The sequence below is a fragment of the Diospyros lotus genome, chromosome 1 (assembly GCF_014633365.1).
Source record: "Diospyros lotus cultivar Yz01 chromosome 1, ASM1463336v1, whole genome shotgun sequence".
Lineage (NCBI taxonomy): Eukaryota > Viridiplantae > Streptophyta > Magnoliopsida > Ericales > Ebenaceae > Diospyros > Diospyros lotus.
This window is the reverse complement of record NC_068338.1, coordinates 29,307,958-29,320,030: the sequence shown is the minus strand read 5'-3', so window position 1 is coordinate 29,320,030 and position 12,073 is coordinate 29,307,958. Positions and strand designations below refer to the sequence as shown.

At 38.6% G+C, this 12,073-nt stretch overlaps 1 protein-coding gene across 2 annotated transcripts in view; it reads right to left on the bottom strand.

The window, feature by feature from the left end:
- The window catches only part of LOC127806224 (DNA-directed RNA polymerase III subunit 1), an 88,767-nt gene that overhangs the window by 43,542 nt on the left and 33,152 nt on the right, over nt 1-12,073 (bottom strand). For both annotated transcript variants that reach the window (XM_052343379.1, XM_052343370.1), the window contains exons 5-7: nt 3,581-3,765; nt 3,267-3,379; nt 2,968-3,067 (exon numbers count right to left, since the gene is read on the bottom strand). In XM_052343379.1, the coding sequence (XP_052199339.1) occupies nt 2,968-3,067; nt 3,267-3,379; nt 3,581-3,765 (398 nt within the window). The remainder of the gene's footprint in view (nt 1-2,967; nt 3,068-3,266; nt 3,380-3,580; nt 3,766-12,073) is intronic.

The window sequence follows — 12,073 nt, the reverse complement described above, 5'->3', positions numbered from 1 at the left end:
TCTAACAAAACTAGTAACAGATTCAATTTTCTAAGAGAAATCAATGTGTATTCATGTATACATATTAGGAAAATTCCATGAAACATATCCTGCTTGGTCCAAAACTGCAGATATACAGACGGTCCAATACTCTGATTCAGACATCCTGAACAATATTACACACATAAACCTTTCAAAAAAAAATAATTAGTAACATATTTAAGATATATGTCATGATATCAAACAGCCATGAGACTAGAAAGCGGTCACTTGAGTCATTTTCAGACGTGGGGACCAATTTTTCATTGCTTGATCTCCTACTCAAGAATTCCCCCCACCCCAAAGGAAAAAGAAGTCCTTGATAATCTTTTTCTTTTTTTTCCCTTTCTTAAAATTGCAAAGATTGCTTTGCAATTTTTAGCTTTCCATCATTACCAAAAAACCAAAATATTGTTTACTCTGAAAAAGTAACATGTTATGCCATCACTCTTGAGGCACTCAACTTAACCCATTTACTTTGCTTGCACTTATATCCTTCAGTTGTCACAATTTTGAATGGTCCAATAATTTTTTGTTCTATTTGATAAAAATCAATATATTAAGAAGAGCACTGCCAAAAGGGCTTGAACCATTACAAGGAAAAACAAACAACCTGCTTAAAAAAGAGATATAACTAAATTATTCATTGATTCGTTAATTAGCATGCATATTGAAGAATTATATACAAAGACATGGCATAGGGATGTACTCAATCCTTTTTTTCTTTTAACAGTCTTTGTTCCTTCTCCTTCAGCACAAGGCTCACAACAGTCAGGTCAAAAAACATCATTTGTGAATTATGTTCAACCCACTTAACTAATAATTTAGTAGTAATCAGTTAACAAGTAAGGAAATGCAAATTGTGATCAAACAAAAACAAGTAATATGAGATTAAATACGATATAATAATATATATCATCAAAATAGTAACATGACCAAGTAAGTACCAAGAACATATATTATTTAGAAATTTCAAAACCAATTCATGTTAACGGGAATTCCTAATGCACAAAGCTTCCCACTTTGAGATGGAATAACAATTTATATTCTTGGGATGTCTCTAGCGTATGAGGCTTCCTACTTTGTGAAGGTCGGGGAGGGGAGTCATCTTTGTACATAGCCTTACCCTTCCTTTATAAAGAAGTTGTTTCTACAACTCGAATCTGTGACCTTCTATTCACAAGGGAGCAACAATACAGTAGATACCAAGGCTTGCCCTCAACAGGTTCATAGTCTTATTGAAAGAGAAAAGGTTTTTCAAGGTGAGAGAGAGAAAGAGATAGAAACAATGTGACAATTGTTTGTAACATGGTTCTATCAAAATTATATGCAAGTTCCAAGGAAGTCTCTCTGTAACATTTTAACTGAGAAGTACGAACACTCTTATGAAGGTAATGTATCATGTTGGCCATGCATTTACCAAATACTCCAAAATGTATGCTGAACACAATAAATTCAATGAATTTTAAGTTTTTTACAAATGGACACTCTACAGGCACTTAGAAAACTGTGTCCATAAAGCATTTGTTAAAAAAAAATAGAAATTATAGAAATTTAAAAGTATAAGTCAAAATCAATTATGAAATAAAATAGCATAGATTTGCATCTATTGCTCCTCCCTCACTAAAACATTTTAATTTAAAAAATAGTTCCAAAATTTTTGTAAATATTATTAATACTTTTAATTATATATATATTTATCATTTGTAGGTTTGATTTTTTTTTTTTTTTTGGGCTTGTATTTGATATGTTCATGCCATGTGCGATAATTTTTCTATTTTGAAAGGTGTTCTTGTTTAGCTTATGTTGTGTTTGAGTCCTCCTCTTGATACTTGTACTTCTTTAATATTTTAGAGTTTCAAAGACATTCATGGAAACATTTTCAAAGTTTCTCCTAAAATGTGAAAGCTCAAATAATAATTAAAATGTGAATCATTGAGTTAAGAGAGTTTCATGGTCATTGTGAGGACAACAAACAAGAGACTTTATCCCACTATATGGGGTCAGCTATATGAATTCTAGTTTTTCGTTCATTTCTATCTATCACCTTATCTTTTATAAAACCCATTTAATTATATCAAACCTAAGTGTGTCTGGTCTTCCTTTCACTCTTTTGCTACAACCTTGTTATATTCCATCCACTCTCCTCATAGGAGCCTCTATAGGTCTTCTTTTCACATGATCAAATCATATTAAACATGTCTCACACATCTTATATTCAATAAGAACCACTCTTAACCTTTTTGCGAATAATCTCATTTCTAATTTTATCTTTTCTTGCATGACCACACATCCATCTTAGCATCCTTATCTCATAGTAACTGTGAGGAATAGTTAAATTTTTTCTTTTTTTTGGGTTTTTGCCCATTCCCAACCATGTCTATACTTTTATAATTGCAAAAATTAAGAATGAACATTTTGAGAGTTTGGTTAAATAATATTCCCCAAGTAAACACTCTTTAGTTAACCAGTTCTTGAGGAAGATACTGAGTTCATCAATCAAAAATTATATTTCTATTCAAGAAACAAGTTTTTTAGATATTTAAATTTAATAATATTTACTCAAAGCAAATTATCATTCTCTTCAAGAAACAAGTTTTTTAAAGGTTTAAATTTAATAATATTACTTGAAGCAAATTTTAGTATCACAGAGTGTAATGTAAAGAAACATTCTATTTTAATCCAAAAATCAATGTGAAAATTGACTTCTGTAAACGATCATTAAACTGTAGTGTTAGTTCACCCACAAGTAGATGAATCTCCATGCATTTCCTAATGCAAACTTCTGAAACCATGGAAGGTGAAAACTCCAAAGTTCAATCCAGAGAAATAACCCAAGAAATCAAGCAACAATAGTATAAAACTGCAGAAGATAAAACTAATAACTATGACACCAATGAACACAAATTAAAAAAAAAAAAATCCAAAAACCTCAAAGTGATGTCATACCAGACTTTTGGAAGTGGAGCTTGTTTCTAATAATTCTTGCTGAAGGCTTGCATTTGCCTGAATAATTCGTTTTAACCTCTCAGTGATGTCACTTTCATTGCTACAACAAGGAACAAAACAGATATTTATGAACATTGAAATATTCATAGCACTGCAAATGAAATGTTATCCTAAAAGTTATAAACCAAGAGCATGTTTATCTAATAGCAGAGACAAAAAAGATGAAAATGAAAAAATAAGAGGAAAAATGGATGGGTATTGAAAAGAAAGAAAAGCTTGAATATTAATTTTGTGATAACCTCTGTGTTCCGCCATCCACAAAGACAGAGGGTCGAATAGCCAAAGGTGGGACTGCAATACTTGTAACAAGAAGGTTCTCAGGTCTATCACTCAAGTACAGTAATTCACAGTCCTGTAGCACAAGTTAATGAGAATAATGTAAACAAGAAAAGCAAGTAAAAGGACTGAAGTAACCAACTATCAAGGAACATTCTTAAGAGTTTTTCTTTTTTTTTTTTTCTTTCAAGTATGCACAACTCACAAAAACACAAAAGGAAACCCCATATGAAGATTGAACTTAAGAGCCCAAAAAATCCCCAATAAATATGCTTACCTCATCAATCATCTTCTTGAAAAGGGAGAGGATCTTATCCGGGTTTAATAAAGGAGCCATATTAATGGATGCATTGGACTCTTTCGTGTGAGAAATAGCTGATCTGCATTCTTCTAAACTATCATCAATAATCTTAGAACGATCATGAAAGATCCCCAGCATACCTGTAGCTTTTTTCACCATCCCTGAGATGCAATAAGAACAAAGGTACAAAGAAGATTAGTATACTAAAGCTGAGGCCCTAACAGACACACATATCCCCCATTCAATTGAGACTTCCAAATAAACTAGACTTCTTTTTCATAAATTAAAAGTGGAAATGTTTCCCACTCCTTTCAAACCACAATTAAATCTACTGCAAAGAAAGATTGGCATTAACAAAAGATATGGAAACAGAAACTAACAAGCCCAAAGTTGATTTCCATTGGAGAAGAACAGCTAAAATCTTCTAATAATATTTTTTTAATTTTGCATAGGAGCAGAGTTCATGAAAGAAATGCAAAAAGAAACAGCAGCAGCATGCATTCATGAAAGAAATGCAAAGAAAAACAGCAGCAGCATGCATTCATGAAAGAAATGCAAAAGGAAATAGCAGCAGCATGCATGCTTGTTATGCACATATTCACAACACACAAAAAGACCTAGAAGGACCATTGCACTGAAAAACATGGTCTAATAAATGGCATCCATACACTGAACTCTTTCTATTGACTGATAGGACATGTAATAATTCATCACATACTTCCCAGTAAATTCTTAAAAGCAGTACTTTAACACTGAGTTCATATAAAAAGTATAAAAACTTCTATTTGTCAGACTAAATCCCAAGATTACTCCATACAACACAAGCATGTTGCACTCTGATCACTTTGAAAAATAATGCAGATTGAGAAGGAATGTCCAGACAAACAATCCAGATTTGTCTAAAATTACCGAAGGATGCTAGATAATTACTATAAATCATCGTTTTGTAAATTATCAGCTTATAATCTATCAATTATATAGATATGTTTTTTTTATACCATCAGCCAAAACTATTGTAGTGACATAACAACTAATTTGACAATGCTTGTTAAGTAACTTGAGTACACCATTGATGCCATTGATGTCACCTTGACACCACTTGATTATATACAAACTCTCATACCTTTTGTCTTTTTCTTTTTCCTTTTTGTGTGTGGTTGTAAAGGCAAGACAGAAGAATCATTCATTATAACATGAAAACAAATAGACAAATTGACAGAAATTGTCTCCTTGAAATGCCCCACCTAGTGGGATTAAGGCTTGTGATTGTTGTTGTTGTGTAGGTCTTATTGAAACGCTAATTGCACCAACCAACTAGTTCTTCAGCAGCCACCAAACTGGATACCTAAATGCTCAGTGGATTTCAAGAACTGTCCAGGAGAGACATTGATGTAATTTCCTAAGAAAAAATTCAGGTATTCACTAATGTAACCCTATGATTAAGTAAAATTGTGGAAATATAGAAGCTGCCGATGCTAAAGATAAGGAAGGTGAATTTATAGGAAGGATAAAGAGATAAAAGGAGAAAAAGATAAGTTAATTTGAATATGATTAAGTCTAAAATTGTATTCCTAAAAAATAGAGATAGTTTGTATTGTAAATAGTTTAAGTATCTTGTAAATAGAGCAGACTTCTATAGGGAGTAGGTGTCTTATATTCATGTATTTATAAACCCTTTTGCCTAGAGAAAAATATAAGTTTCTCTTTTCTCTCAAATATTTTCTTCATGGTATCAGAGCAGGATTATTTTTCCTCCTGATTATTTAACCCTAAAGGATCAAAAGCTGTGATCCAACCTCCCTCTATCCAGAACAGCAGACTCGCCGGTACTCACAATGGCAGGCAGAAACAGCAGCCAAACCTCCAGCCAATCCTCCGAGATTATACCCCTACCAAACAGCAATCCTGTATCCACGGACAACAATAACATGTTCACCATTACATGACACAAACTTAATGGTCAAAACTATCTCCAATGGTCACAATCAGTGTTGATGTTCATATGCGGCAAGGGAAAGGATGACTACTTGATTGGAAGCATAACAAAACTGGGAGAAACAGAACCAGGTTCAAGGCTTGGAAGTCTAAAAATAACATGGTGATGTCTTGGCTCATCAACTCTATGACAACCGAAATAGGTGAAAATTTCCTTCTTTATGACTCTGCACAAGAAATTTGGGAGGCTGCTAAGGAAAGACACTCTCATATTGAGAATACTTTTGAATTATTTGAGATAGAGAGCATGATTGATGATCTAAAACAAGGAAATTCTCATGTTACACAGTACTTTAACTCCCTAAACAAGTTTTGGCTTCAATTGGATAAGTATGATACTATCCAATGGAAGTGTACAGATGATTCAGCAAGATACAGGCAGATTGTGGAAAAGAAGAGACTATACAAGTTTTTATAGATTTGAATAAAAACCTAAATGGAGTAAGAGGAAGAATTCTTGGTACAAAGCCTTTGCCTAGTCTTAGAGAGGCGTTTGCAGAAATATGAAGGGAGGAAAGCCGGATGAAAGTCATGTTGAAAAACACCAATCCAGCCTTGGAGCAATCGGCCTTAATCACCCGAGGGAACCATCAAGCTTCATTTAAACAGAAAAAGGGGTGTCCTTGGTGTGATCATTGTCACAAGACAGGACACAACAAAGATACTTGCTGGGAAATTCATGGAAAGCCACCTGATTGAAAGTCGGCCCATGAAAGAAGGATTAAAGGAACCTTAGCCTCTACCGAAGAAACCACAGTAACTCCATCAGCCAATGTTTTCAGCAAAGAACAAATGGAGTGGCTTCAAAATATGTTTGGCAGATCTCAGATTACTCAGTCTCCTACTTTGGCATCTAATTCTATAGCTCATAAAGGTAACTCCCTCCATGCCTTGACTGCTAAGGGTGATTTTTCTGTTGTTTGGGTTGTTGATTCAGGGGTTTCGGATCATATGATTGGAAATACCAACCTTCTAACTGAATTTCAACCCTACCAACAAGATTGGGTGGTAAAAATTGCTGACAGATCACTATCACAGGTTGTTGGAGTAGGTTCAGTGGCTATATCTACAAATCTAACCTTACATTCAGTACTTTTGGTGCCAAATTTAGATTGCAACCTATTATCAATTAGTAAACTGTCAGCTGATCATAATTGTATGGTTAAATTCTCACAAAATCAATATGAATTTCAAGATCGGATTTCGGGGAAGACGATTGGCAGTGCTAAGGCATGTTTGGGACTATATATCCTTCAAGGTACTACTTCCAGCAATAAACTTGGTATAAGAAAGTGTTCCTCCTCTAGACCATCTGGTTGTCTCTCTAATTTTCATTCTAACAATAATAGTGCAATTATGTTATGGCACTATAGACTTGGACATCCAAATTTTGTTTATCTTCGAATATTATTTCCCTCATTATTTGAGAATCAAGATCCTCATATGTTGCAATTTGAAGTTTGTCAATTCTCTAAACATATTCGAAATACTTATCCTAGACAATTTTGTACTTCATCTTACCTGTTTTCCTTGATTCATAGTGTTGTGTGGGGGCTTTCTAGGGTTAAAAACATTACTGGGGCTCGATGGTGTCATGATCCACGTAGCAAGGAGAAGGAGATAGAGTAATTAAATGTAATAGGCAGGGAGAAATAGCTATTAGCAATATAGGCAGTAGTATATGCTGTAAGGGGGGTACAAGTTTATTGCTGCTTAGGCGGGTTGTACATTCCCTAGCTATATGCGGTTAGCCGCACATGGGCAAGGAATCCAGCTATATATTCAGCTGATCCTTGCCACGGATGGGTATGAAATGATTCTAACAGAATTCTAACATTCTCTCCCTCATTCTCTCTCTCTCTCTCTCTCTCTCTCTCTCTCTCCATTCTCTCTTTCTCCCTAATTACTCTCCCTATCTGTATTCTTTCTCCTTCGAACAGTCCACTGGACGAAGGAATTCTAACCAAGGTTTCCAAGAGCTGACATTTTGGTATCAGAGCACGACTTGGGCAACGATCGGAGCTATAGTTACCCTCACCATGGCGGATGGAACGAGAATGAAACAAATGGAAAACCAACTATAGCAAGTGGCAACATCCATGGCGGACATGCAGACCAGAATGGGTACACTCGAATCCTCAGTAGGAGCGGGAGTGGATAATCGAATTGCCCAAGCCATGGAGAGGTGGCGAGAAGAAAACCGGGAGCAGAGTGCTCTGTTGAGGGGACAACTGATGGAGCAGATGCAACAATTCGTGAGAATGTTCGCATCGCAACAACCAGTGAGACTTTCAAAAGAGTTTCGTCCCAAGGATAGAACGGAGCCAATCCTTCCTGGGGTAGGAATGGAGCCTCCGCATGCTAGGGTGTCGGAATTTGAATTAGAACCGGAAATGATGGAAGAGAGCCTGATGGGAAGAGGACCAGGAGTTCAAGCTCACCGGAATCAGCCGAACTTCCTGGTGTCGAAATTAGACATCCCACTGTTCGATGGGGAGAATCCGAGATGGTGGACCAGGAGGTGTGAACGAATATTCGCACTATACCAAGTTCAGGAACAGCAGAAGGTCATCCTAGCATCCGCCTACTTGAATGAAGCGGGGGACGCCTGGTACCAAGGATGGCTTGCGTCCAAAGAAGGGAGTCCGTGGAATGTATTCGCAAGAGACCTCTGTACGAGGTTTGGAGACAAGAGTTTGAGGGACGTGATTGAGGAATTTAACAAACTCAAACAAGAAGGAACGGTGCAGGCCTATCAGCTCAAATTTGAGGAGCTAAGGTCGTTGATGGTCATGCACCAACCCCACTTGACAGAAGAGTATTTTGTGTCGAGTTTTATCAGTGGGTTAGGAGATGAGGTGCGACCGATGGTTAAAATGATGCAACCGGGGACGGTGGAACAGGCTGCTGACAGTGCAAGGCTGCAAGAGATGACGATTGAAGCGCTGATGAGAAAACAAAGAAACCAAGTTAAGGGGGTCATCACCGGAGGATGGCAGGCAGGAAACAGAGCCACGGGAAGGGATACGGGACAAGGAGGCAAAGGGGTCTTGGCCTTGCCTTCAACAGTTCCAAATCCTGCTAATGGGGGACGATTGATGGAGCAAAGGCGCCAGGCGGGACTCTGCTACAAATGTGGAGATAAATTTTTTTTGGGCATAAGTGTAAAAGGCAGCTGTTAATATTAGAAGCAGAGGAGGAGGATGAAGAAGGGGTAGAAGGGACTTCAGAAGCGGATGAAGAAGACAAATGGGAGATTTCTCTACATGCCCTTAAAGGGTCAATCAGCAGTAAGATAATTAAGGTGGAGGGAAGAGCCCGTGATGCTCAAGTCATGGTACTTATAGACAGTGGGAGCACCCACAGCTTCTTGGATGAGACTATGGCCCGAAAGTTAGACTGTGAGATCTCCAGCTCGCCCCCTCTTTCAGTAACAGTAGCTAATGAAAATAAAGTTGTGAGTCAGTCCTCCTGTGTGGGGTTTTGTTGGGAAATGAACGGTGAAGAATTTGTGGCAGACTTGAGGCTATTAAAGCTGGGGGGTTGTGATGTGGTGCTTGGTGTAGATTGGATGAAGGGGGTCAGCCCTATCAGTTTTGATTTCAATAAAATGGAGGTAACTTTTGAGAAGAATGGGAAGAAAAAGACCCTAACAGGCAGACAAGAGTCAGGGGTGTGTAAGATGATTTCCGGGAAGAGGTTGCAAAGGATGTTTAAAAACAAACTTTACCAGGTGGCCTAGCTTTTCTCTATACATGCCATAGAACTCACACAAGAACAAGGGGTGCAGGAAGGGGAGTTGACAATGGCTGTGAACAGCAGCTCACATGAGCCCTGGAAGGTACAAGAACTTGACTCTCTTAACATGCTCTTAATTGAATTTAGGGACCTCTTCTCTAAGACAACTGCTTTGCCACCCAAAAGATCACTTGACCACACCATTAACTTAAACCCAAATGTCGAGCCTGTTAACCTAAGGTCTTACCGCTACCCACCTAGACAAAAAACTGAAATAGAAAAACTCATCAAGGATATGTTACAAAGATCCATCATAAAACCCAGCCATAGCCCATTCGCATCTCCTGTATTACTTGTCAAAAAGAAGGATGGTTCATGGCGGTTTTGTATTGATTACTACCAACTTAACGTCATGACCATCAATGACAAGTTTCCCATACCAATTATTGAAGATCTACTTGATGAGTTAAAAGATGCTTCTGTTTTCACCAAACTCGACTTAAGATCCGGTTATCATCAAATTAGGATGAGGCCGGAAGACATCCCTAAAACAGCTTTCAAAACCCACCAAGGGCATTATGAGTTCATAGTAATGCCATTTGGCCTCACCAATGCCCCCGCAACTTTCCAAGCCTTAATGAACCAGATTTTTGAACCATATTTACGCAAATTCATATTGGTTTTCTTTGATGACATTTTGATCTACAACCCCACTTTTGCCAAACACTTAACCCACCTTAAAACTACCCTTGAGATCCTTAGATTTAATAAATTGTATGTTAAAGAGTCGAAGTGTGCCTTTGCACAAAAGCAAGTGGAATATCTTGGGCATATTATATCAAAAACTGAGTACTGACCCTAGCAAGGTGGCAGCCATGGTTGCTTGGCCCAGGCCTCAGAATGTCAAGGGGCTGAGGGGATTTTTGGGTTTAACTGGCTACTATCGACGGTTTGTAAAGGACTACGGTGTGATCAGCCAGCCACTCACCAATCTGCTGAAAAAGGATGGATTTCAGTGGAATTCCAAGGCAGAAGAAGCTTTTAGAGATCTTAAACATGCTATGAGTCAGGTACCCACCTTAGGCCTGCCAGATTTTAGCAAGACATTTGTTCTAGAAACGGATGCGAGCGCTGAGGGGATCGGGGCAGTACTGGTTCAGGATGGAAAGCTGATAGCATTCTTAAGCCAAGCTCTAGCTCCTAGGCATCTTGGGCTAAGTATCTACGAGAAGGAGCTACTGGCGGTATTAATGGCAGTGGAGAAATGGTGGCATTACCTGGAAGGCGGGAGGTTTGTGATTAAAACAGACCATGAAAGTCTGAAATTCTTGCTACAACAAAAGTTGCACACCCAGCTGCAAAGGAAGGGGATGACAAAGCTAATGGGATTGGACTATGTTATCCAATATAGAAAGGGGAAGGAAAACCTAGTAGCCGATGTGCTATCTAGGTGCTTTGAGGAAGGAAGCCTAGCGGCAATCACCACCCTCGTTCCTGACTGGTGCTAAGAGGTAGCTGATAGTTACAAAAAAGCTGGAAGAACCAAGGAACTTCTTCAGCAGCTGGTAGTAAGTCCAGCCTCAAGACCAGGTTACACTTTGAGCAATGGAGTAATCAGGTACCAAGGGAAGCTGGTGATAGGCGAGGATGAGGGGTTAAGAAAGAAAATAATAGAGGCATTACATGCCTCCCCTATAGGGGGACACTCGGGAATTGAAAACACCCATCACAAGGTCAAACAACTATTCCAGTGGGCAAGGATGAAGAGGTATGTCAAGGATTTTGTTCTAAGCTGTGATACTTGGAGGAGATGCAAATTCGAGAATGTACCCAAACCAGGGATGTTGTAGCCTTTGAATATACCTGAAGGACCATGGGAGAGTATCTCAATGGATTTTGTTGAAGGTCTCCCCAAATCTGAAGGAAAAGACTGCATCATGGTGATAGTAAACCGGTTCACCAAATATGGCCATTTCATCGGGTTAGTTCACCCCTACACTGCTCAAGAGGTAGCAAAGGTGTTCTTGGATCAGGTAATTAAACTACACGGTGCACCAAAGGCCATAGTATCTGATCGCGACAAGATCTTCACGAGTTTGCTGTGGAAGGAGCTGATGGGGCTGCTGGGGGTGAAGCTACATATGTCAACTGCTTACCACCCTGAATCCGATGGCCAAACCGAAAGGGTGAATCAGTGTCTGGAGATGTATCTAAGGTGTTCTTGCTTCCTACAGCCAAGAACTTGGCACAAGTGGCTTCCCATAGCCCAATGGTGGTACAACTCTAGCCACCACAATTCTATAAAAATGTCACCTTTCGAAGCACTCTATGGCTATAAATCGCCTCTACTACCATCCTTGGGAAACTCTTCCACAGTGGCAGCTTTAGATGTTTATCTCCAGCAAAGGCAGCCAGCGTTACAGGTGCTAAAAAAGGAATTAGCTACTTCCCAGAACTGGATGAAGCAATTTGCAGATAGGAGGAGGAGTGAAAGAGAATTTCAAGTGGGAGAATGGGTGTATTTGAAGCTTAAACTAGGTCACTTAAGGGCATTACTGCAAAACCCCAGCTCCAAGTTGAATCCAAAATACTACGACTCATTTCCCATCATTGCAAAGGTGGGAAATGTAGCATACCGGTTGCAACTTCCCAAAGGCTCCAACATCCACCCGATATTCCATGTGGCACTCCTTAAAAAATCGGTAGGGACTCAACCAACAAGTCCTACTCTACCCG